The sequence below is a fragment of the Serinus canaria genome, chromosome 2 (assembly GCF_022539315.1).
Source record: "Serinus canaria isolate serCan28SL12 chromosome 2, serCan2020, whole genome shotgun sequence".
Taxonomy (NCBI): Eukaryota; Metazoa; Chordata; class Aves; order Passeriformes; family Fringillidae; genus Serinus; species Serinus canaria.
In genome coordinates, this window is record NC_066315.1 from 126,689,305 (window position 1) to 126,713,990 (window position 24,686).

The 24,686-nt window shown below is 41.8% G+C and overlaps 1 protein-coding gene across 1 annotated transcript in view; it reads left to right on the forward strand.

The window, feature by feature from the left end:
* The first annotated feature begins 3,595 nt into the window (after positions 1 to 3,595).
* Positions 3,596 to 24,686, forward strand: part of NECAB1 (N-terminal EF-hand calcium binding protein 1) — a 51,649-nt gene continuing 30,558 nt past the window's right edge. Inside the window, exons 1-3 of the mRNA XM_050971860.1 lie at positions 3,596 to 3,663; positions 7,049 to 7,073; positions 16,846 to 16,954. Of these exons, the coding sequence (XP_050827817.1) occupies positions 3,622 to 3,663; positions 7,049 to 7,073; positions 16,846 to 16,954 (176 nt within the window). The 5' untranslated portion in view covers positions 3,596 to 3,621. The remainder of the gene's footprint in view (positions 3,664 to 7,048; positions 7,074 to 16,845; positions 16,955 to 24,686) is intronic.

Here is a 24,686-nt window from a genome sequence, read left to right on the forward strand (position 1 = left end):
CCCTTCTCCCTGAAAAGGTGTCACTGTCCCCTGCCCCCAGCAATGACATGAGGTGGTTCAGAATAACCTCAGTGCCTTAGCCATGTCTCCTCCCAGCTACTGCAAAAATTTAACCCTGTCCTGGACAGAACAAGGACATTATGAAATCATTTTATCTGCAGACTAACAATAGCAGTTTTCTTCTACCTTTTTTTTTTTTTTTTTTTGTGGGAATGTTGCAAATGCAAAGAATAAAAGTACAATTTTTTTACTGAGCTTTCACATTGTTTTGCTTCTGACCCTTATGCTTTGATCCTCTCTTTAATTCTTTTTCTTAGATCTGATGAGTAAATATCTGCCTTATCCATCCAGTCTCACAGCAGGCTTTTTCCCAACATGAGCCATAGCTGCAGCTGGGTTCCCCTTTACCCTCCCTCCTCCCCCTTGGCCAGGGGTGCAAACCCTGCCTCAGTAAGGCACCCTGCTGCCTCCACAAATAGCCAATTGTTTTGAGGCATTAACCTCTAATATATCAGTTTTTCACAGTGGCTTTGCATTGTATTTAGGCTCCTGGTGGTTTAGGAAAGAGCTCCAGTCCATGCAGACTGCATTCAGGCTCACCTGCTGGTGTTCATCCCTGTTGTCTGCACTGGCTTGATACTGAACTGCCCTGTGGCTTCAGTACTGCCTTTGTCTGGCTTTCCTTTGCACCACCAGGTGGACATGGGACCAGAGGGAAAGGAGGAAAGCCATGGGAGCAGACCCAGGCCTTGTCCTGGGAGGGATCCCGATGAGGGTCGAGTGAACTGCCAGAGCCGGGAACCTGGAGGTGATTTTCATCTGATTAACTATTCCTAGCCACACACTCCTGCATAGGTGCCTGACCTGTACATCCACCCTTGCTGTCACTGGCACAGTTACCATATATTATTGAGGAGGACTTACTTTTCCATCATGAGAGTCCAATTCCTAGGAACACCGAGCTGCAAAGATACTGGGTCCTGCCCTGGGCCAGATTAGTCCCTGTGTGAGACACAAAGGGAAGGAAAAGAAAGGTGGCCTCTTGCTTCCTCTGTTTCTGCCCCGTGGCAACAAACATACTAAATCTGAATTTTCTCTGTTTTTACTTTATGACCAAAAAAAGTTATGAGGGAGCAACTAGAGGGGCAGCATTTGAGTACCCAAACCAGAGGCTGGTTGGGAGTTGGCCTTCAGAGTACCAGACCAGATGGTCAAACCATGACAAAACAACAGGTTCTGAAAGCTGAAGGGGGACTCTGTATAACACTGACTCAGCCCTTTGGATACATACCAGTCAGCTCCTGCAGGGAAGAAAAAAGACCATAAAGCAGATCCATTCCCTTAGCCAAGTGCAAATAGTACTGTTCTTCTGCTGGAAAGGTTATATTTTGGCATAAACATTACACAGTGTTTTTCCTGTCAGTTTGAGGCCACACACATAGAGTATGGAATAATGGAGTGGTTTAGTAACTTGATTAGACACTTGGGCAGCTTGCATTTCCTCAGTAAAAAGGAAGTTTTGCTGTTTATCTATCTCAGCACCGATGCCTGTTGCACATCACAGTCCACTGCACAGTAAGTGGAAGGTAGCTCTTGCTGCCACCTTGAATTTGTTTGTTTTTCCCAGATTAAAGGGCAAAATCATTACACACTGGCTGACCAATTCATTTCACATGAGCAAAGATGCTAGTAAGGTACCTGGTTTCTAAATAAAAGTTTAATGATTTGACACACAGCAAGAAAAAAAAAATACAGGCTCTTTTAGGTTTTATCCTCAGACACACACGGAGCAATTTTTATTTTTTGTAAGAGGAGGTGAGCAGCATAGGTCTGTGGCTGCAGAGGGGAGCATGTCACTGAGTGCTGACCTTTGCTAACCTCACCTGGGCAGGTCACAAAGCCATCATCCTCCCAGTGAGGCAGTGCCTGTACTCCCACATCACAGGGCACCAACAGCAGCATCCCCCTCTCCTCACGTCTTCTTGCTCAGGGGGAAATCATTGAATGGATATGAAACTGAGTAAAATTCAGAGCTCTGCTTCTGCTCGTGGCATTAAAATTGAGATATTGCTTCAGGTAATTTTAAAGCAATAAAAAAATTATCATCAGTAAGTTTCATATATACTCTACTCACAACTTTCTTATGTAATGAAAGTCCTATGAGACATTTTTGATTCTTATGTTTTAATTTTTACCATAAAAATATCAAGATGGAACAATATTTTTTCTTACAATCTTGAAGGAAGATTTCTCTAGACAAACAAAATATTCTTGGTGAATGTTAAGGCTAGTCAAAAAGGAAAGATACTGGGTCTTCATCAGAGGTCTTTTCATACCAAGACAGAAATTAGTCAAAAAGGTAAATATGTAAATTATTAATGTTGTTGCTATAAAAGTTAACAAAACCAAGCCTCTCTACAGTCTAAAGAAACTTGTTCTTATTTCTATTTACCCCCCTGACTCTTGAGACTACCTTTGGAATTTCTTCTTTCCTTTCTCTGGAAAAAAATATATTCCCATATTTCCATCATAAAAATCAGATTAAATAAAAGCCTTTCAGTATTATTAAAACGCAAAAATAGCCTGAGATGATCTTTCCATCTCTTTTTTAAAGCCATCTTTATGAATTGAGATAAAATTTGCTCACCCTGTGAAATGCCTTGTCTTTCTTTGCCTCTATTCCATCTCTCAGGTTTTCCTCTGAAATGTGGAAAGGGAGGTGGGAGAAGCAGAAACTTTCAAGTCACACCACGGCCGAGGCTCTTCATCCATGAAGGTGTTTTAAAACAAAAGTTTCCCTCTAGTATTTGTTAAGAAGCATAGTATTGATACAGTAATCACTAACTGCAGAGGGATATAGTCTATCCCACTCTTGTAACACACGCGGTAAAATTGCAATGCCGTCTGCTCGTGCTCTGTGGTGGGATCACAGAGTCACACCCCCGTTACACGATGGCCATGCGAGAACTTCTTGGCTCGGGAGTGGAATGGCTCGGAGGGAGCTCCCTTCAGAGCTGCTTTCCTCTGACCCCGCCGAGCCCGCTCCTGCCCCATCCCACTGCTCCCCGCTTGCTTCCTCGCAGGAGCACCAGCGCCCCGCGTCCCTGCAGCCCCTGGTTTTCGGCCGGGCCACTTTGAGGGGTATATTCTATTCAAGCATCATCTAATTATCAAGCCCCAGCGCTTTTGCGGAGCGCAGCTGTTGGCGGTGCCCGCAGCGCGGTGTGGAACGCAGAGCCGCCCGTCCTCCCCTGCACTGCCGGGACTTCATCTTCGGAATGGGCTCTCCTGGCTTTCCTGGGAAAGATCTCCCTGAAGCGACTGTGCTGAAGGGGGAGGCAGCCAAAACGACCGTGCAGACGGGGACTGACAGACCGCAAGAGCCAAGTTTCCTTCATGGAGCCAACGCAAGTGTGGCCAGAGCCCTCCCTAGGGATGCAACAGGGCGTGTGCCCCGCACGGCTCCGGCCCTCGCTGGGCCGGGTTCCCGGGGCCGGGCGGGTTCCCGGGGCCGGGCGGGTTCCCGGGGCCGGGCGGGGCGGGTGGGCGGCTCGGCCCCGCGGGGACCCGGGCCCGGCCCCGGGCGGGCTCTGCGGGGGCTGCGGCGGATGAGGCGGGAGGATGGCGGCGGAGCGGGGAGCGGGGCTGCGCATCTTCCGCGATGTGAGTACGGGCATGGGAGGCATCCTTCGCTCGGGGCACCTGCGAGTGTTTGGGGAGGGGACACCTGGTTTGCTATGTTTTGCCTTTTTCTCTTGACTTTTTTTTTTTTTTCTCTTTTTTTTTCTCCCCACCTGCCCCCTTGTATTTATTTTATTTTATTTTTATTTTTTTTTCTTGTTCTGTTACCTCCTCCCTCGGTGGAAGCAGGTGAAGCTCAGTGAGACTGTGAATCTTCCCCCTCTACCTTCCCTTTCCCTTTCCCTTTCCCCTTCCCATTCCCTTTCCCATTCCCCTTCCCCTTTTGCATCTAATGGCTGCATGTGTGAGGAGAGCAGGTTAGTGTTTGGGGGTGGCTAGAAGAGGTTCTGTCACCATTCTAAATAAGTTAAAATAGTCTAAACAGTCACCTTTCTAAATTAGTTGCTTCATATTTTATTGTTTTTATTGGGATGGGGGGGGGGAAGGGGGCGCCTTTCACTAGTTTCTCACCCTATAAAAGTCTCTGGGTTTTTTTTCACTAACCATGCAGGTTGTTCCCATCCCTTTAGACTCTGATGAATTTGAGGTGCCCAAGGTCAATGTGCAGAGAATCCTGAGCCCCTCAGCCCTTTGAGGGTGAGCCCAGAGAGATGCCCTGATGACATCTGTCCACGCCACTCCTGAGAGGTGCTTTGCTAGGCTGCCACCAAAGGCTCAGCATCTCTCAAGGTGCAGCTGTGAAGTTTTTTTTGTCTAAATTTGTGCAGCACAGAGCATTTCTTTGTTCCAAGGCAAACCCTGGTAAAAGGCAAACTCCCACCCAGAGATCTTCAAAGTATCCCCAGACCCTGGTGAGACCTGCAAATCTTGAGACCAACTCTACCACCAAGTCTGATCTGCTTCAGACCAGCTCTTGTATTGGTGTTATTCCACAATATCAACTGAAAATGGCATAGCCTGTATTAAAGGACTCTTTATCCAGATGTTTTCACTCAAATGCCCACTTCAACTTCCCCAGCCTTTCCCCAAATTATCTCTAGCAAACCTCATCTGCTCATGTCCTGATTTCTCTAGCCTCCACAGAAAATTGTTTAAATAAGACTTCTTATTGACTTTTCAATTCAATTCAATTTTCATTTCAATGCAAGTGTATATTGAAAATGCAGAGGGGTTTCTTTTGTTGTTTTGGTTTTGGGTTTTTTTGTTTGTTTTTTTTTTTTTTTTTTTGTCTCAGAGACACCACTTGTAAAAGAAATGGGAGAATTACAGTCATACATCATAAATACAGAAGAGAAATCTAAGTTGCCAGGAAATAGTTAAAAAACATTAAATGCAGACAACTCCCCAATTTAACTCAGCACACTGGGTTAGGAAATTGCACATGGTCAGTTTATCTGAAAAACTGAAAATTTTTGGTTTCACTAAAGTAGAAAAGATAATTCAAAATAAAATTATTTGTTTCATTTTCAGCGTTTTCTTAAACCAGTGTCAGGTTCATATTTATAGGCAAGCAGATACCTTTCACAACCCACAAATAGGAGGAGGCTGTTTCTGTGATTTTCTTCTTATATCTGGAGGAAAACCTTAAATTCAATCCATGCCTGCTTCAAAACAGGGACTGGACCCTGGGGGCCCTTCCTGCTGTGGGAGTACATTCATGTCACAGATATTTTAGATATTGGGGGTGTGTAGGTGTGTGATTACTCCTCAGTGAAGTACCCCACCTATATAACACATTTAAATTAGACCAGGCAGCAAGAGGTTTGCTGTCAGGCTGCACAGAAAGGGCAGGCACTGAGGTCCTGATCCCCCTGGGGAATAGAATTATAGAATCATAAAATGGGTTAGAAAGGATCTTAAAAATCATCCCTTTCTAAACCCCTGCCATGGCAGGGACACCTTCCACTAGACCAGGTTGCTCAGAGCTTCATCCAGCCTGGCCTTGAACTCTGCCATCCACAACCTCCCTGGGCCACCTGTACCAGTGTCTCAGCACTCATACAGTAATGATTTTTTTCCTAACATCTAATCTAAACCTATTCTTTTTCAGTTTGAAATCATTCCACATTGTTCTGTCACTAAATGTTCTTATAAATAATCTCTCTCCAGAGAGAGACCTCATGACAGTGATATATGATTGCTAAAACAACCTCTTCTGTGGTCTTCTGTAAAACTCTCTCTCAAGTGTCTAAAGGATTTTAATACTTCCTTAAGGTTGGGGGCAGGGGGGTTAATAATTACAACAAATTAATAGAAACTTTTGATAATAAAATAATAAATACATAAAATAATTGATTTAAAATCAATTTTTAAAATTACTTATGCAGAAACTTTTGCCAGTCTTGACCCATGGTTATAGGACATTTCTACCTTTCTATTTGATTGAAACTCTACTGCTACATCCTTTCAAAAGTCCAATCCTTATACTGAAAATTGAGTGTATCATTTATTTAGATAAATAGGGAGGGAAAATGTCATCTTACTAAGTATATTTCATATTTTACGTGCTGTAAATTTGATTTAGTGCAAAGTTCACCATCTGTGAAGTCCTGGATGTGGGTCACAACTCTGTTGGTTTCCCTGCCAACCCCACCCCACACAAAACAGTCATGAAGGTGCTCCAAGGGAGCTTGGATCCATCTTGTCTGGTTTCACTTCTAGGCACAGAGCAGTCGTGGCATGTGCTGGAGAAACTGTTTAGATGCTACTAACATTTTAATACACCAAAGTATGTTTCCATTGCTGTCAGCTCTCAAAAATATATGTGCCCATTTTGAAACACTTCCCTGATATTTGCTGCAGCAATGGAAACTACATTTGGAAGATTTGCTTTCTTGCCTTGCCTTCACTTGTGGCAGCATTTCCTGGATGATTCCCCATTGCAGTGACACCAGGTCTGATCCCTTTGTGCCACCCAGCTCCTCTCCTGACTTACCCCTTTGCTTCCTCCCATAAACCCACACAAACCATGAGTCTTTCTCACCATCTCAGATGCTCAGCACATCCTCCCAGCCATCATTCTTGCTCTGCTTCTTTAAGCCACTTCTCTCAAACCTGAATCCAGTATCATGGTAGCCATATGGTACCAGGCTTTGTGCCTGAACATCATCCTTGTAATCCATAAACAAACTAGAAAGTAAAGCTGGTTCTTGTTATGGTCTTGGTTTTCAGTGCAAGGGAGCAAGGGAGGAGTTACAAAAAGCAGTACTCTCAGGGAAGGATGAAGACACATTAAGAACTTTAAGATTTTATGCAGCTTTGTGAAAATGTGATGTAGACTATAAATATGTAAGAAGATACATTGTTATTAACCTAAGAGCCTAACAATGTTGTAAGAAGAACATTGTTATTAAGCCATACAAAAGAAAAAATTGACTCTGTTCTTTCTGTCTCTCTTTTTGTTTAGATATTAAGAAGAGCAGACAAGAATGGTAAGATTTCTTGCATGTTTTGCCTCTTTCTTTTGGAAAAAAGAATCCATCATTAATTCAGCATTTTAAGTCATGTTTTAAACATCCTAACAGAAAAAGCAGACATCTGTCATGTCATTTTATGTTTCCTGCAGATTCAGTGACATGTATTATGTTGTGATCTGATCTTCCCTTCTTTAAGGACGTATCTTATACTTTCACAATTTGACATTTGTGTTTGATTTGCACTTTGGGTACATGCGGGTGTTTTCTAGTGACACTGACTCTAGAAGGTTTGAAATACTTGCTAGAAGCTCCATCTTATCTTTTAAAAACCACCATAGGCTACATCCAGAAATCAACTTGATTTTGTATTTGTTCAGTGTGGCAGTAGGAAGAATAAACACTTGAATACAAATCACATATTTATAGCACAGAAGTCATAAGATTTTTATTAAGAAGAGAAGCAATGAAAAGTGTCAAGCCCACAGATCAGACAGGTTTAACCCTGACAAGTAATTCCCAGTCCAGTCAGTCCCCAGAAAACAGATACTGGGTGCATTCAATAAGGAGAAGGCAAATGGATACCATTGATAAAATCAGTGATAACTTACAAGGAAGAACTCTTGGACAGCAAGTGACTACTCTACAGTGTGGTGGTATAACTGAGAATATTGAATAACTATTTACTCTTGCTGAGACAGAAATCTCACCTCCACAGCCCACTTCTGTTTGCTATTCCTGCCCCAGCTCATGTGCAGCAACTGGCACTTCCCACAAGACCCTGGTAGGCTCCTTCAGAGAGCTCAGGAGCCACAGATTCTATCTCTGTGAGAGTTTTTTGGTAGTGTTTTCTTTGTTATCTCCATCAGTCAGCCTGCCAGTGGTTTGCATGGGCAGTGATGGTGCAAGGTGAATTCCAAGGTGAGGGCTGGCATGGGGAAGAGGAGGACTCTGTGACCTGCAGTGGTGCATTTCTAGCTTCATTACCTGCCCACCACAGCAAAGCTCTGCTGGCATCCTCCTCAGACCTGCTCGTGGTGTTTGGAATAATGAGTGTGCATCTGCCCTTGATGAGGGTCAGAGCACATGGTACAGAGCAGAACTCATCAACCCCCTGGAGTCTAAAAGAGACCCTAGAGCTTTGTGTCCCTGCCCTGGACTTTGGGCTCGTGCTTTGGGTCCCAGCCCTGGTGGATCCTCAGAACTTTGGTGGCTAGGAGCACTTCAGTCCTCATTTGGGTTTCCCCACAGCTCATTACCATACATTGCTTTAAAAACAGGGGAACAGCTACCAATATTGGGGACAAACCTCCTTGTTCTAGAACAATGCAAAACCACATCAGCCCCAGAGATTTTGGTCACTTCCTACCTGTATAGGTTTCTTTACAACATGTTATTGGCAAAAAAAGTGGCTAAGTTCAGTCATTTCATTTCTATTAATTTAACTCCATGAACTTGAAATTATTTCAGCTTTTAGGCCTTAATTGTGTTTGCTCATTGCCCATGGGACATCCAGTTTGCTAATCTAGCAATGCACAGGCTTGTTCCACACTGATAGGGAGATTTGTTTCATTATTAGTTTTGGTTAATGACCAGTCTACTTACACTTTCAGTGTCACCTTTCTGTGCTACAGGAAATCAGCTATTGGCTTTCAGTAACAAATACTACATTACTGTCCATGACACAGCCCTGTTAAATTCTCCCATATACTTTTAATAGAACCTTCTCTGCTGTATTTGTTCTCTTTGTGAGATTAAAATACCTTCAGAGAAAATATAATCAAAATCTTTACTAGATTCTTGCTAGACAGCAAGGAAAAATTATATTAAAATACATTCTAAAATATATTAAAAAAATGGATGGCGCTGATAAATAAGAGTATTGTATAAGCATTTTTACTATGAATTTTTGGACTGTGGGACTTCAGGTAAGCCTTCCACAGCAAGGAAAGACAAATATTCTAGCAAAGGCAGTATAAAATGAGAGATCAAAAGAGCCAAGAAATTCCACTGAACTGCCAGTACTCAAAAATGCTACAATAATTTAAGGCATCTGTGTTCAGTTAAGAAAGTCCTTTAGCAAACAGCCATGTGAATGAAGTCATACACATGGCTTCTTTCTTTGCCAGCCCAGGTACATATATCATTCTGTTACTGTCCTATTTCTGGCAATATCAGCTATGCAGATATTCCATGAGAGGATCAGCTTCATAAACTCTATCTGTAGTTCTTGTTTCATGGCTGTGCAGCTCTGCTTTTTGTGGAGCCAATCCATACATCTCCCATAAATGAAAAGGTCATATGATTTTTTTAAAGGGAGAACAAGGCACAGGGAAGGATTTTAAAAGAACTATATGGTTCATAATATTGACAGAAGCAATAGAAAATCCTGAGGGGGAGAAAAAGCAATTTCATAAAGGTGAGATGCTGCGCATTGACCTTTTTGGAAAGGAGACGTTTCAGGTCTGTATGTCAAAATGAAATTTTGGTCAGGTTTCCTTTAGAGAACTCCATGTGCTCAAAGGAAAGCGTGTGGATTTCACACAGAACTAATTTGGAAAAATATCCCAGTGTTTGTTTAATTTCTTTTGCTATTTAAAACAAAATCAAATTCATTACATTCCTCCCGAAAAGTAAAATCTTGTCCCTAGCCTGGGAGGGAATCAAGAAAAAACAGGAAACTGGAGCTAACAAATGCAATCTTTTCTAACCCAAAAAAACCTTTGCTCCCTTCATCTCACAGGAGACAGTGGTTGTGTCACACACGTGTGAATGCAGCACCTGCATGTGCTTGTCTGCATGAGGTGTCTCTTTCATCCCCTGATGTGCCAGGAGGGATGTGGGACACCCCATTAGCCTTGCAGTGACCTGCAGTCAAGTGAAATGCTGCCAGTTGTTGGTGAATGTCACCCAGGGGCCTCTTCTGGCCATGCAGCTGTGACATGTGCCCAACTAGAATTGCCTCCTGCCAGAATTCCCTCCTCTTAGTATGGGAATGGAATTTCAAATACAGACTACATTGCAGAAGTCCAATCACAAACAGTCTGACTGTCAAAATAGATGAGGAAAAAAAAATTATTATTACTGAGAATGCAACCCTTGATCTTGCAAGAGTAACAAGGGGAAGGTGCCTTGACACTGATGGTTCAACACAGACCAAAGGCAAGGAGCACCACAAAATAACTAGAAAAAAGTGCCCTGCCTTTGCTGGCATTGTGGTGGGGGTCATTTCTCTTCCCACCCTCCAGGGAAGAGGACCACTGCCTTTGCCTTTTACCAGAGTTTATCTGTCATCTCCAGCTCTGGATCTCCTCTGCTGCTCTGGAAACATGGCATGCTCTGGTGCTTGAGACTCCCCTTAGCACTTTTCAGTGTCCATCCTGTCAAACCTGGAGGGAATGATTCCTCGCCCTGTCCCCCAGGAGGAGTAACTCTCAGCTGTCTCTCTCCTCAACAAAATTCAAATTGGTATTTGGTATGGCCTCAACAAAGACCATAACTTAACAGCTCCTTCCCCTAAGCTCTTGGATGCCTCTAAGGATGGCAACTCTAATATGACAAGTTTGGAAAAGATGATTTGTATATAGATGCTTTCATTGATTTGCAGATACAAGACAGCTGTTAAGAAAAAGCACTGAGTAAAACTGTACCTCAAACATTCTTAAAGTTCCTAAGAGGAAGATATTTGAAAACATCATTGGTAATACCTGCTACAGAAGCAGATATTTTCCTAAAAACACAAAAAGCCTGAACCATAAGGAACACGGTAAACAGAATGCTTTAGGCAGTCAGAAATGACTGCAAACAAATGAGGGGAAAATTTAAAAACTGACTAAACAAAGGAGGACTAAAGCTCCATAGATTGACAAACCTGAATATCAATCAACCAGCAGACTTGCAACAGAATCTTATTAATGTCAGAATCAATGCATTTATGTCTGGTTTAATTTTTTTTTTCTGACATATCAAAACAAGCACTCACTGAAAGCTTCCCCCCCCACAAAAAATATATATTTTAAATGTATTTGAACTAGGATCTATAAAATGAAAAATAGAGGAGACTATTTTTTGAATTCTGTCATATTCAGTAACCGTTATTTTCATGATACAGAGGAGGCACACAAGGCTTTTAAATGTAGAATTGTAAAACTGTATAAAATACTGTGATTATATATGCAGCATATTGATTACACTAATCTGAGGATTTCAGCCCAGCTCTAAAACCTTGCCAACGTAGGCTTAACAAAAACTGTGAGTCATAAATAAAGGATTCCTTAAAATAAGGCAAGTGCAGCAGTAGCCCCCTGTCCCTTTCACTGAAGTCAGTGACCAAAGGGATTGAGTCACAGATCATAGGCTTTTGAATGACCAACAAGATTTCCAGAAAATGACCAAATTTCCAATTACAAGATTTCCAGAAAATGACCAAAACGCCTCTGAAGTGCACCTGTATGATCATCAGGAGGAAATCTTCAATGCCCACTCCAGAATCAGTTTTGCAGAGATCAGGATAGGTGTTTTCTTATTCATTATTTATTGACAGTGCCACTTCAGAATAAACACTCACTTTGCAGGTGAGTCTTCTACCGTCTGTGTCAGCTCATGTGTCTGTAGGTGAAAGCTCATGTGTCTGGCAAGGGGAAAGCTGCCTCACTGCAGCAGTTCTCAGACTGTGACTTCTCAGTGGCTCTAGCTTGTTTACCAGAGTGCTAGTTTATTCCGTGCCTGAGGATTAAGGGAATATGCCTCTGAGGGGCAGAGAAAACACCTTGGGAAAGGGATCTCTGGAATCTTCCTTACAGTGAACTGTCAGAATTGTCCTGCAGGCTCTCAAGATTGCCACTTAGTGGGTTAAAATTTTTTCCAAGAAAAGTTTTGGAGTTATACCAAAGCGAAGAATGCCAAGTCCTTGATTTCAGCATTTTTTATCCAGGCCAGTATCTCCTAACCTGTGGCTATAACATTCTCTCATCTCATGAGGTCTTCAGCTAGCCCAGAGACTGCCCCAGAAGCTCTGCTCGTGGCAGCTGCATCAGTGCACAGGCTCCATATGGTCTGGCCAGAGAGGTCACAGCATGACAGGGTGACCCATCTCTTGTGTGACCTCCCTGGAGAGAAACAGCAATGTGCAGGAGTGCCTTGGGGAAGCTCGATGCACCATGATACCCAGAAGAGCCAGGTCTGAGTGGTCCAAAGAGGCCATGTTTGAGCTACAGATTTACTGAATGACTTTGCAGAGCACATTTTCCAAACAGAAGCCAGAGGACAGAAATTCTCTGAACTGTAGCATCCCTGATTTAAGCTCCCAAGTTACTCAGTGAATGGATTACTAAGGCAAAACCCTTGCAGTACATCCCATGAACTCTCACCACGTTGCTGTTTGCTTCCTGACCATCTGGATCCACTACAGACATCACCCTGCATCCTATTCCAGAGCCCAGGCTCAGCTTGGGGTGGGATTCCCCTCCACCGCCCTGGGTCCTTCAAGTGCTGCATGACTGGACTCTGGGATCCCAAAAAACATTTCTGTAGAAATAACCTAAACCCTCGCCCTGTTAGCCTTGGAATCACTTGGTTACTTGTGTGTAGCTTTTCCAGCATAACAGATGGAATAATGGCTCGAAATCCTTATTTCTCATTTTATCAACATACAATACAGATCAGAGTCAATAAAAACTCAGTGCATTTGCCCAGACTCTTTAAATCTTCATCTATGTCTGTGCTTTTTCTGATCCAGCCCCTTATGACTGGGACCTAGTGGATATTATTAGAATGTATTATTAGAATGATGCTCGCCTTGGCACACTGAAATTTGTTATTTGGCAGATCTTTCTTGGTCTGATTCCAGCCTGTGTGCTGTATGCCAATAAACCACGTGGGTTTCATCTTTTTGCATCTGGTTCAGTCCCTCTATGTCTGTTCTGGTGTGCCACCTCACACTGCCTTGTTTTCTCTGTGCATAGGGCAATATCTTACAGCACTCAAGTAATCTGTTCCAAACCTTTTACAGCAAGTGTGGACTGGCAGTGCTTCCAAAGGACAGGTCCCCAGGAGCAGGTGAGCTGGGAGGAGGACCCTTGTTCGCACTGCCTTCCCAGTGTGTTTGCTTCAGCCACGCAGGCGGCTGTGGCTCACGTGAAACACTTGAAGGCTTTAGGTTCTAAAAAGGCAGATGGATTCAAAAATCCATAAAGGACTGTCACAACACCCACAAGAGAAACTGAGCTCCCATTGAGAATTGTGAGGGCCTGCATGGGTCTGTGTTTTGGCCCTTGGCTTTCCCATGGCAGAAGTGACTTCGCGCACTTTGAGTAATTTCTTAGTGCCTGTTGTACCTTCTTGGTGAATAAATACTTTCTGCCACAGGGAGTTTTTCCATTTATTAATATCATTTGTTGTTATCTCTTCTTCCTTTGTACTTGTTGGCCTTCAGGGGCAGAGATCTATTCTTATTGATCTGTGCTTACAAACAACCTCACTGTCCTGGTAGTGGGCATGCTGCCAGCCTGGAAGCAGGTTTGGTGTGGCTCTCTTCACAGAGAGCAGCAGGCACAATTTCCTTCTGCTCTCTTCACAGAGAGCAGCAGGCACAATTTCTTCTGCTCTCTTCACAGAGAGCAGCAGGCACAATTTCCCAAGGATTTTTCCTGGGAAGGCAGTGAGAAGCACAGAGAGAAGAAGAGGAAACAATTCTTATGTTTACTCACTGCTCCTGTTGTTTTGCACATGTGGAATGTGTTATGGAAATTGTTTACCCAAAGTGATTTGGTTATTGGACACAGGTGAAGGTTGTTTTGATTCCTTGGCCAATTGGATCAAAGCTGTGTCCTGGCTGTCTCAGACAGTCATGAGGTTTTTTTTATAGTATAGTATAGTATAGTATAGTATAGTATAGTATAGTATAGTATAGTATAGTATAGTATAGTATAGTATAGTATCCCTTTAATATAGTTTTAATATAGTATTAGTGTAATATAGTATAGTTTTAATAAAGCAATTGTTCAGCATTCTGAATTATGGAGTCAGAGCACATTATTCCCAGCGTCAGGGGCTCCCTAACAATAGGTTTGGCATTGTCTGATTGGGCCAAGACAGCTCTGAGGGCTCAGCTATCCAAATCACATCCTCCTAACGTGAACCCCAGGATGAGCTTTAGCCAAGAGTGGTTTTTACCTCTGATTGCCAGTGTGGCTCTTCCAAGTGTCATAAACCCTAGGGCTGCTGTTCAGCCATATGAGCTCCATCTGATGTGGATCCTGCTACGAAAAGACTGATTTTTAAACTGCTTAGGAAGGCTCACAATCCTAACAGGATGCCCAGTATAGGGGACAGTGGAAGTGTTTTAGTTGTCCCCTAGCATTTGCTGGCATCTCTGTGAGACATCCTACTTCTCTACATCACTGAACTTCCTTCACCCACTGTAGTCTCACCATCTTTGTGCACACGGGCTCCAAATAAGTCTGTGCCCTTGTCCATTACTCTTTCAATACCTTTTAGCTCACTGAAATCACCTTTCAGCTCAAAGACTGTGTGTGATTTTCCTCTGTCAGATATGCTGTTCTCTTCTGAAGGCATCAGCTTTCTAAAGAATATCCTGAATATAATATTAGCATTTCTTCAGCAAACTGGCTGGAGGATATCCCTTGAGCATATTTTACACAGAAAAACATCTACTCAATAGACAGGTGAATTTTACTGAATTCAATGTGAGAATGCAATTGTAACCTGGAGGAAGGCTCCTGTAAACCAATTTGTGAATCTGTTTCTAAATTTGCAAGTGCAACGTGGGGAAATTCATTTTATTGTTTATATTTTCATTTTATTTACTTGTCTGCCATTTGGGAAACGAAGGAGAGCAGGTGACTGTGCCTGTTTATGAACAAGCCCTTGTTTTGAAAGATGTTAGAGAAGACAGACAAAAGCAAGCAGATCTTGCAAAACAGCTTCTTAAATAACATTGCCAAGGCAAATACAGCTGAAGGTTGATTTCCCTGATGGATGCAGAGCTTCAGAGAAGTTTATTTCATTACTCATCCTTCCCTGTCACTTTGCCAGTGGCAAGGATTGAAGAATCTCTAATAGAGGTTTCTACTCTCAACACTTAAACCAGATAGCATTAATCTGGGCACTCCAAGGGCACTGAGGTGTGCCCAGGGCAGTGGTGCTGAGGACACATGACACAGCCTTTAAAATAAAAGCTGTTCTTGACACTTGGAGGGGAAAAAAAACCCCAAACTGTCTAGGCAAATGCACCTTCAGTTTAACAGCACAGGGAGCACTTGTTCAGCATTGGGTCTGAGCTTCACCTGAGCACTGAGGAAGCACAAGGATGCCCACTGGCAGTGAAGCCTCCCCAGCTGCTCTGGCAAAACAGTTACACAAAATCAGAGAAATGCCCTGGATAATCAGAGATTTTTTCAGTAAAAGTAACTCTATGAAGTCTGTAAGTACCAAACAGGTTTACAAGTCCTTGTGTTTTGCCAGAAACAATTTCAGTGATTTGTCACTCAATGTCAATAACATTCAGAATGTTATTAAGAATAGACAGCAATGAACCAAAAGGCAATGCCTGCTCTTGGATGACAAAAAAATTAAAGAAAATAGCTAAAGTACCCATTCTGTTGGTGGATCAGTGATTTTCTGGATTGAGATAAAGCCAATGATCCCGAAGGACTGAAACAGACTTGTTTAGTATCTTGTGTCAAACCCCAGGCTGTTCTGTGGGTAAACTCATATGTTTATCTCAGTAAAGTTGCCAGAAGTCACTGGGTATTCTCAGTCACAAGTATTCTTGAGTATGTGTATAACTTACATGCAAATCAGCCTTCCCAGCAAAGGATAAAGCTGCAGAGGTAGTTTGATTAGGCAATTGATTGTATCTGTAAGTGCCAAAGGAAGCATATCTGTGAGAACACTCAGCTCAACACACTCAATATTTGATATTCCTTCTCTGTAACCAGAGCCAAATGGCAAATGTATTTAGATTCTCAGCTAGGTAATCATTGCAGTTTTGTGCCATCTTGGTTTCTGGCTCTTGAAGCTCTTGACATTTTATTTTGATTATCTAATGATGTTCATCTCCAGCTACACTCTGTCTTTTCATACTAAACATTTCAAAATAGTTTTGTTGAAGCAGACATTTAATTTGTACAATTTTGAAACCTCTTCACAATATCTGAAGCCCTATATTCCAGACAAATTATGAAATATTAGGAAGTAAAAGAAGAAAGAAACTTCTCAGCTCTACTATACAAATCTGCCTGCTGTAGTACAGCATTAGTCACAGGAATTAGATACCGTCTTTATAATAGATTCTTCACCACTATTTAATTAAATCACAATGCACTGTAGATTATTCTGATGCTTAGAACATCTTAGTCTTATCTTCTACAGTTCGTTTGGTTTTGGATTTTTTTTGTGCCCTATGAGGGATTCAGTATGTTACTGAGGGAGAAAGAAACATGTGAACTTACATTTTGTGCTACCCAAAAAAAGTTGTGAAGTGTTAGGCTATAAAACATTCTTTATGCTTCATGCAAAGGCTCAATCAATTTAGATAAATTATTACTTAAGTACAATTTAATCTTTCAGGTTTCTTCCAAATAACAGGAAAAGGTGAATCTTTTTTTGACTTTGTTTGCTGATTATCACCCTTGCATTTAAATTGTAAAGTTTCTACATTTAAGCTAAAGGCCTAGAGGCTTTTAATACTTTCCTCTTCTACTGCATGAAGTAAACAAGAAAAAACATGAATAAAATTAAGTCAATTTCCTTTTCTTCATTGTTTCAGATGATGGAAAACTGTCCTTTGATGAATTCAAAGCTTATTTTGCTGATGGAGTTCTGAGTGGAGAAGAGCTGCATGAGCTTTTTCGCACCATTGACACACACAATACTGAGTAAGTGCCCCCTTCTTACAATTCCAGTGCCACTTTCTGTACCTGCAAATAAAAAACAGACCTCAGGCTGATTTTAGGAAACAAGTTCATGTAGAAAGCTGCTTGAGGGAAGCCAGGCTGTGTCATATGGCTATAAGTGAAGAGTTTTGAAAACTTGTTGAAATATTTGCATATTTCAATAGATGTGATTTGGGTACTGAGAACACAGGGTGGAAACTGGATGCTTTCTGCATTCCCCGACCATGGAAAGAAAAGGAGATGGGGCCTCCTTCAGGCTTAGTTGTGAATTTCTCAATTCTCAATTCCAGTGAGTCATACTGAGATGAATACCTGGAGCAGATGTTGAGAAGGAAATAAAATAAATGAAGCAATTATATATAGTAAAGAGTTGAAAAAGCCATCTTGTCTGGTGGCATGGTACTTGTGCTGGTGTGGTCCCTTGGGATATTCCCATTATGGTTGGGTTTAACAAGGCTCCAGGGAAATAAGATGACAGGAACTTCATGAAGTTCAGCAAAGAGAAGTGCAAAGTCCAAAAAAGTGCAAAGAAGCAAGCCCCAACTTTTGTGGGAAATGGAATCAAATTGAATGTAGTAGAATTCACAGGATTTAAGAGTTTGTGCAAAAATAATGTCTTGAAGTAAGCAGAAGAAATGGTACTTGATCTGTTGGACTTGGGGGGATAAAATATACTGCAGGACTTATAAGGTGATTAAGGGATGGGGTGATGGACACAGGGAGGGGGAGTCACCACCCTGGAGGAATTTGGGGGATTTGGCAGTGCTGGGTTAACAGTTGGACTCGATGGTTTTAGAGGTCTGTTCTAACCCAAACAACTCCATGATTCCATGGTTCTATGCACCAATGTATGCTGGGGCCCACTCAGCTGCAAAACAGCTTGGCAGAAAAGGATGTTGGGTGGACACCAAGTTGAACATGAGCTAACAGTGGGCCCTTATGGTCAAGAAGGTCAATGAATGGCATGAATGACCCAGAGTCAAAAACTCATTTCAGAGCCAGACTCATTCACACAGCTTTGAATTTCCTCATATGTACCACATCCCTGTGTAAGTGGTTTTATTTTACCATAATTCCATTTGTCTGCAAGCATTCTGATAAGGGCAGAAATTCTTGATACCAAGCGAGATTTCTAAGAAAAAATACAGATGTTCTACATCTATTTTCCCTTCCTTTTTCTTTGTAAATCTTTTTTAATTAATGAATTATTATTATTATTATTACTACTATTATTATTATTATTGCTACTACTATTATTATTACTATTATTATACTATTTTATCCTTTACAGAAAATAGATAAATCTGAAAAATATGTATAAAAGTGAGGAAAAAATTATGTTTTTCCTCCTGGTAGATAGGAAACCTGAAGAATTGGTGCAATTGTTGAATGCTGCTGCTATTAACTGAAAATAGGTAATTAAACTGTCATAGCAACCATCTGAGAAAGAGATCATTCTCACTGTCCAGAAAAAGCCTGGCAAAAATCTGGGCACAAAATTTTCAGAGTACATGCTGTGAAGAGTTCTGTTTTCATGTATTTCAGGGAATGGAGCAGGTGGAATATCAAGACAAGCTACTAAATTACCTTTCTGAACCAGAAAAAGGGTGCTCTGTATTGATGGATTAGCATTGTTACAGGATGAGGAGGAGAACCTAGATATGTGCAAGAAAATGTACTTGAAACTTTGATTTAAAACAGCAACAAGAAGATTATGAATGTTTTTTTTCATGGAGTCTTTAACTGATAAAAGGCTTTAGGGTGATTTTGCAGCTGAAAAGTATTATATCAGGCTTGATATATAACAGGGGCAAATATATTTTAAAAGCTCTCCCCAGCCCCTTTGTAAGGTTTTGAGAAACCTGTCAGCAAGATGTCACAGGCCAAATATCAGATGGAGACAGCAAAGAGAGACAGCTTGGCCAGTATAATATAATTTCCATGTTAACATAGCTTTCAAAAAAAAAAATCACATAGAGCAGATATAATGAAGCAAAAACTTTACTCACTGGCATTTCCTGAAAAGGGCAAGTTATGGTAAAATGTCTCAAATTAACGAGCTGGCTAAGAAAAGTAGCAAAATGTTCATTGAACCTTGGGAAGTGTTTTAATGTAAGCATTAGGAGAATCATGTACATATCAAACAATCCCCAAACCACCCATTTTAAGATATTTTCACTTCCAAACTATCCAAGGGAATGAAATTAAAGTTATGCAACTCAGAAGTATTTTATGGCTGGTTTTCAGGAGGGGAGGGCAAAGAGTTCTGCTCAATTTTGTAGCTAGTGGGAGGAGATTTGCACAGATTATTTTGTCTCTCTTACCCAGTTAAAATGAAGACACTGTCAGACTCTGGGCAAATCTTTTATCTTCTCTGTGGTTCACTTCAGTATTTACAGATTGCAGACTGTAGCTCCCTATCCCAGGAATATTTCCTAAGTGTGGTGATTTTGCAGTGATATACACTACACGTAAATGCCTAGGACAGATGTCTGGGGCAGCATGTCATCATCCCTTTGTTCATTTCTTGGAGTATCTCAAGATTTTGTAACCATCTTGTCACAAGAGCAGACTTTGGGTTGTTTCCAGCTACGTTAAATCCTTTAGCTCCACCAGCATTCAAAACCTCACTGTCTGTGTGCACAAGTCTTTGTACTTTAAAGCCTGAAGATGAAATAGGAGATGTGGCCTTGGGGTGGTAGCTTTGGACCACAAACTCAGGTAATTTGAATTCCCTTCTCAGCTCTGCTGCAGCAATTTGCCAATGAAAGATTCAAAGCATGAATGACTTACACTGGCTGAACACTTCTAAGGGAACTAAATTAAGCAGGTATTAAACCCCACTATTACACAGGCCCTAATGTTGGTCTGGTTGAAGTGAGATTTAGATTATTAACTTTTAAAAAGATCAATCCAAGCTGACACAACACGCTTGTCACAGAGCAGATAGGCTGTGGAAGACTGCTGAAATGAGTAATTACCATTTCCAATGTGATAGCAGGGAAAATAACAGAGAATTTAACTTCCCAGTAATTCAGGTTGTGTCTGCCTGACTGACTAGGATCTCTGCACCTTGGTATTTGAAGCAGTCAGGTGCTCTCTTTTTACAGAGTAAAAGAAGAGTCAATTAGTGCCTAATCAGCAGGAAAAAAACAGAGATGAGCAAGAATTAGTTACTGCCACACCAAGTTTCCAAGACATGGGCTGAATAGCAATTTATTATGACAGGATCAATTTAAATGTACCTTTTTTTTTCTAGACCCTAAAGTACAGGTTATTCATTCAGGGCAGATCATTGCTTTTACTGAAAATTTGCATTAGCTGAGGGTATTTCCTCAGAACCTAATTTGGACAAATATTCTGCAGTTTATGAAGGTATTTCCATGGATGCTAATTTTCTTTCTATTTAAAAATATCTACCTGGCCTTTTTATAACATTTGAAATATTAAATAAATACCATTAAAGACACAGTGAACAAATTGATTGCCTAAATTTTTTAGCTTCTTTTTTCCTTTGGACACAGCCAGAAACAAATGCATAAGACAAGCAAATTAGCTGAAGTAGCCTATCCATGCAAAAACGAAAATTTTTTTCCATCTTTTAGTACTGTTATGATATTTTACCTTTCAGGAAGGTAATTGGTAATTAGTGATTTACTTTTCTTGAAGATGATTAGGCCACACAATGAGCATTCCTGACATGTAATTACAAGGTGACTGTTTTAGGGGCGTAGCAGTTAAGCATTCTTCTGTAAGTGCAATTTCCAGTATTGTCATTACTTCAGAGTGAAGCTGAAAGCCAATTAGACATTTGACTGCCACTGAGAGTCACTTCTATTTGTGCTCTCCAGGATCTCAGGAAACCTTTGGGCAATCACCTACCATTAAATGGTATAAGTCAGCACCTGTGGAGGGTCCACACTCAGATGCCCTCAGAGTGCCAGTGGAAGGAAAGGCTTTGCATTGATGCAGAAGGGAGCAGGCTGGGGCTGTTACAGCCACATCTCCAGGTTCTTGTTTCCTAGAATGCATTTCCTTCTGCTGCAGTGTCTTGTATTTAAAAACCCATAAAAAAACCCCAACCAATCAAATACAGACAGGAAATCAAGAGCTCTGGCTTAAGCTTCAGCCTGGAGTTTGTACAGTGATTCTCCTCCCCTTTCTCATAATTGTTTTGCAGGTAGCCCCAATACAAACACACTCTAAGCATCTGGGCAGCATCTTAGGCTCTTAAGTTATCAGGAAGCCAAGGTAGATCCCCACAGTTTCTTGAGTAGGAGCCAGGCCCTCAGGGTAGAGTGCATATCTGTGAGCAGGGAAGGGACAAGAGGAAGAGTTTATCTTTCTGTCCTGATTTGACATATATTTGACCTGTTACACATCTCTGATGTCAGTTTGGACCTTGGTCGGTGCTTGTCCTAACACTCCAAATAATCTCAATGCACTCTATTTGAAATCTGAGTTAACCTTTCTGGAGGTTTGTGAGGGTGAAGGAAACCCAGTGTGCTTCCTCACCCCTCTCTCCTCCCCCAGTCTGAGCCCCAAGCTCCACAGAGCTCAGTGAGGCTCTGCAGGGCTGATGGGGGCAGTGGGAAGGCTGTTGGAGCAAATGTGAGTGCTGCAAAGGCACCAGAAGAGTTTCTTTGTGCTGACAAGGAGGGTCATGGAGGACATGGTCTGCAGGTTGTAGTAATTTTGGAGCTGAAGTAATTTTAGAGCTGAAGACCCACATACTCTGCTGTCTCAGAGCATAACCGAACGCAGAACATCCTTTATGTAAAACAGTGTTGAAGCACAGTCGAGGAAGCTCTGCAGAAATACAGCTGGTTTGTTTATATGTGGTATTGCATGAATAATTGTACTGAAAGTAAAGTGTCAGAAGCACAGGTCTTTTTATACATGGAGAGAGAAACATATAGGAAAAGTTTGAAATTAGAGGTTTAAGGAGTGAAGGCTGTTACAACTCATTTCTTTGGTAAATCATCTTCTAATTAATTTTAATGTCAACCCTGACAAGCTTGTGTTTCAGCAGAGCAAGAATCCTTGACATGGTTAATAGTTTGGAGAATAAGTCTTTGCAAAAATCATTGCAAATGTAACCTTCCTTTTACCCTAATCCTTTACTCTCCCCCCACTCATGACTTCCATGGAAATTGTTTTAGCATAAGGGCATCCTCTGGGAAAAGGTGTCAGAAGATAATGAGAATATTTGGCACAGTTACAGACTAGGAGATATACAGAAGGTCTCAAGGGGATTTAGTCTGCAGCACTGCCAGAGAGATAGTGCAATAAATGCTTCACTGATTACTGACTCACAGGAGTCTGTGGGGAATCAGACTTATTTTTCTCCCTTTACTCATTGGTAAAATGGAGTCCTTAGTCAGCACCCTAGTTACAAGGTAGGAGGGATGCTAGAGCTACCGAGGGCCTGGGGCACAGGCAGCCTCCCAAAGGTAGGGAGGCACCATTAAACCTTTGTGTGTGGTGTAAGTTAAACTGTGCACAAGCCACAGATGAGTTTGGTGAGGATCTGAGAGCCTTGGCCACCTGCAGCACTGAGCTTATGCTGGGCATCTGGGGAGTGTGTCATGCTGCATGCACAGCAGATAGAGGGATGGGACAGGGCACTATGGAGGCATCTGCACTTGCATGCCTGTGTGTTAGCAGGGTGTCTGAGGCTCTCTCATGCTCAGGGAAGTCACTGGCACCTAAGATGTGGTACTGCTCACATGGGCTTCTGTCACCGACATGTTTTATGAAAAATCCTTTCCTTAGGATTTCTCCCCTCCTGAGAAACTGAGAGGCCTCAGGAACAAACTGTAAACAATTCTTATCTGCTACTGTGGAATGCAACGGGGGGAATCTGTGATTGGCCTCATCAGGCTGTTTGCAATTAAGAGCCAATCACAGTTCACCTGTCCAGCCAGTCTCGCTCTGGGAGAAGACCTTTGTTTTCACATTCCTTTTTCTATTCTTAGCTTAGCCTTGTAGTGAAATCCTTTCCTCTATTCTTTTAGTATAGTTTTAATATATTATCTATCATATAATAATAAATCAAGCCTTCTGATACATGGAGTCAACTTTCTAGTCTCTTCCCTCATCCTGGGACCCCTGTGAACGAGACAACAGGCTTCAGCTCAGTTGCCCAGGCATTAGGCATTTGAGATGTTCACCCTTGAAAATCAGCCCAAGGTGGAAAGTGTAACACAGCAAAAGTAGTTGGGACTTGATGGTGGGAGAAATGCTAGAGCATTTGAAGCAACACTAGATGCCTGTGTTATATCAAATTGCTTCTGAGTCTCCTCCTAGCTGGTCTGTTAAACCCACTCACTCCACTGAATTCACTGGGGCTCCTTTGCCTGGCAGGGCAAGTTGGACAGCCAGCACCCATACGGACATCTACATCTGGGACTCATCCCCAGAGTGAATAAACCCTCCTCCCACCTGCCCAGGTCTCCATTAACAGAGCTCTGGTTCCTCCCTTGGGTCAAAAGAGAAGTGCTGAGATCATCTGCCCCAGCAGCAAACTCCACAAGGTGACAGCTGGATGTTGAGAGACTGGCTAGCAATCCTTGCAGCCATGGGAACCCGTGAGCCTGGAGCCCAGGACTGTGCACTGGAACTGAAATAAAGGACATGTCTATATGGACCAGAATGCTTCCTTCAAGGTTCTGCTTGTAAAGTCAATAATGGCAAGTCCTCAGCAGTGTAAGGGTACTCTAAGTGTACTAATTATCTCTGCCTTGGATGGTTTCCTTTTGTTTTAGTTGGAAGGCATATTTCAGTCTCGTGCTGTTGCTGATCTTTCACAGTTCAATACAGGAAAAAAATAATTACCTTCTAAGTAAAACAAGGAAAATAAAAAAAATTATTAAGAACAATGTGACATACAGACAGGATCTTTAATTAAGGGAATTGCAGGTGAATAATTTTTTTAAAGGAATTTTTCAATGCAAATTTGCAAGAGGAAAATAATACATTACGGTTTGACCATATTTTAAAAACTGGTTCTTTTAGATTTAATTAGAATTTCAGGCACATGGTGCAGCATTGGCATCAGAAAGGTGTGTTTGTTAATATTTAAGACATGTAGTTGCAGCAATTGGCTTTAACACAGATTTCTCATGACCATAGCTATAGAAATCAGTTTGGAAGTGAAGCACATAGACAAAGGCAAGATACTGGTCAGAGTGAGCTGATTATATGTTTTAGTATTTCACAACTGACCAAACAAGTTCACCAAGAATGATTTAGAAAATCCTGATGCTAACAGATATTCTGGTTGGACAGACAAGCTGCAAATAGAATTTTGCTTGGAAATTTTCCATGTGAGTGGTTATTTTTAATGGGAAATTCAGCTTTCTGCAGAAACAACTGGCAATCCCTCTCAGTGAAAAAACCAAACAGTAATGACTATTTTCAGTTGCCTTTCACTAAATGGAGCTGACTCAAAGTGCTTCATTTCAGTGCTGGAGGAGATAACATTGGCTTCCCTGCAGTAAGCTGGCTACTTAATGGTAGGTGTAGTTTGGAAGCCTGGTCCCTTCCATAATCTGGGCTTCCCAGAGAACCACAAGATTTTTAATACCACTCAAAAATCACCAAGAGAGGTTTTGCAATGACATCAGATAGCTCTGAGGATTCTTATATGAGTCCCACCAGGCCCCAATGATTTGTAGGGATCCAGCTGAAGCAGCAGATCCCACACAATTTC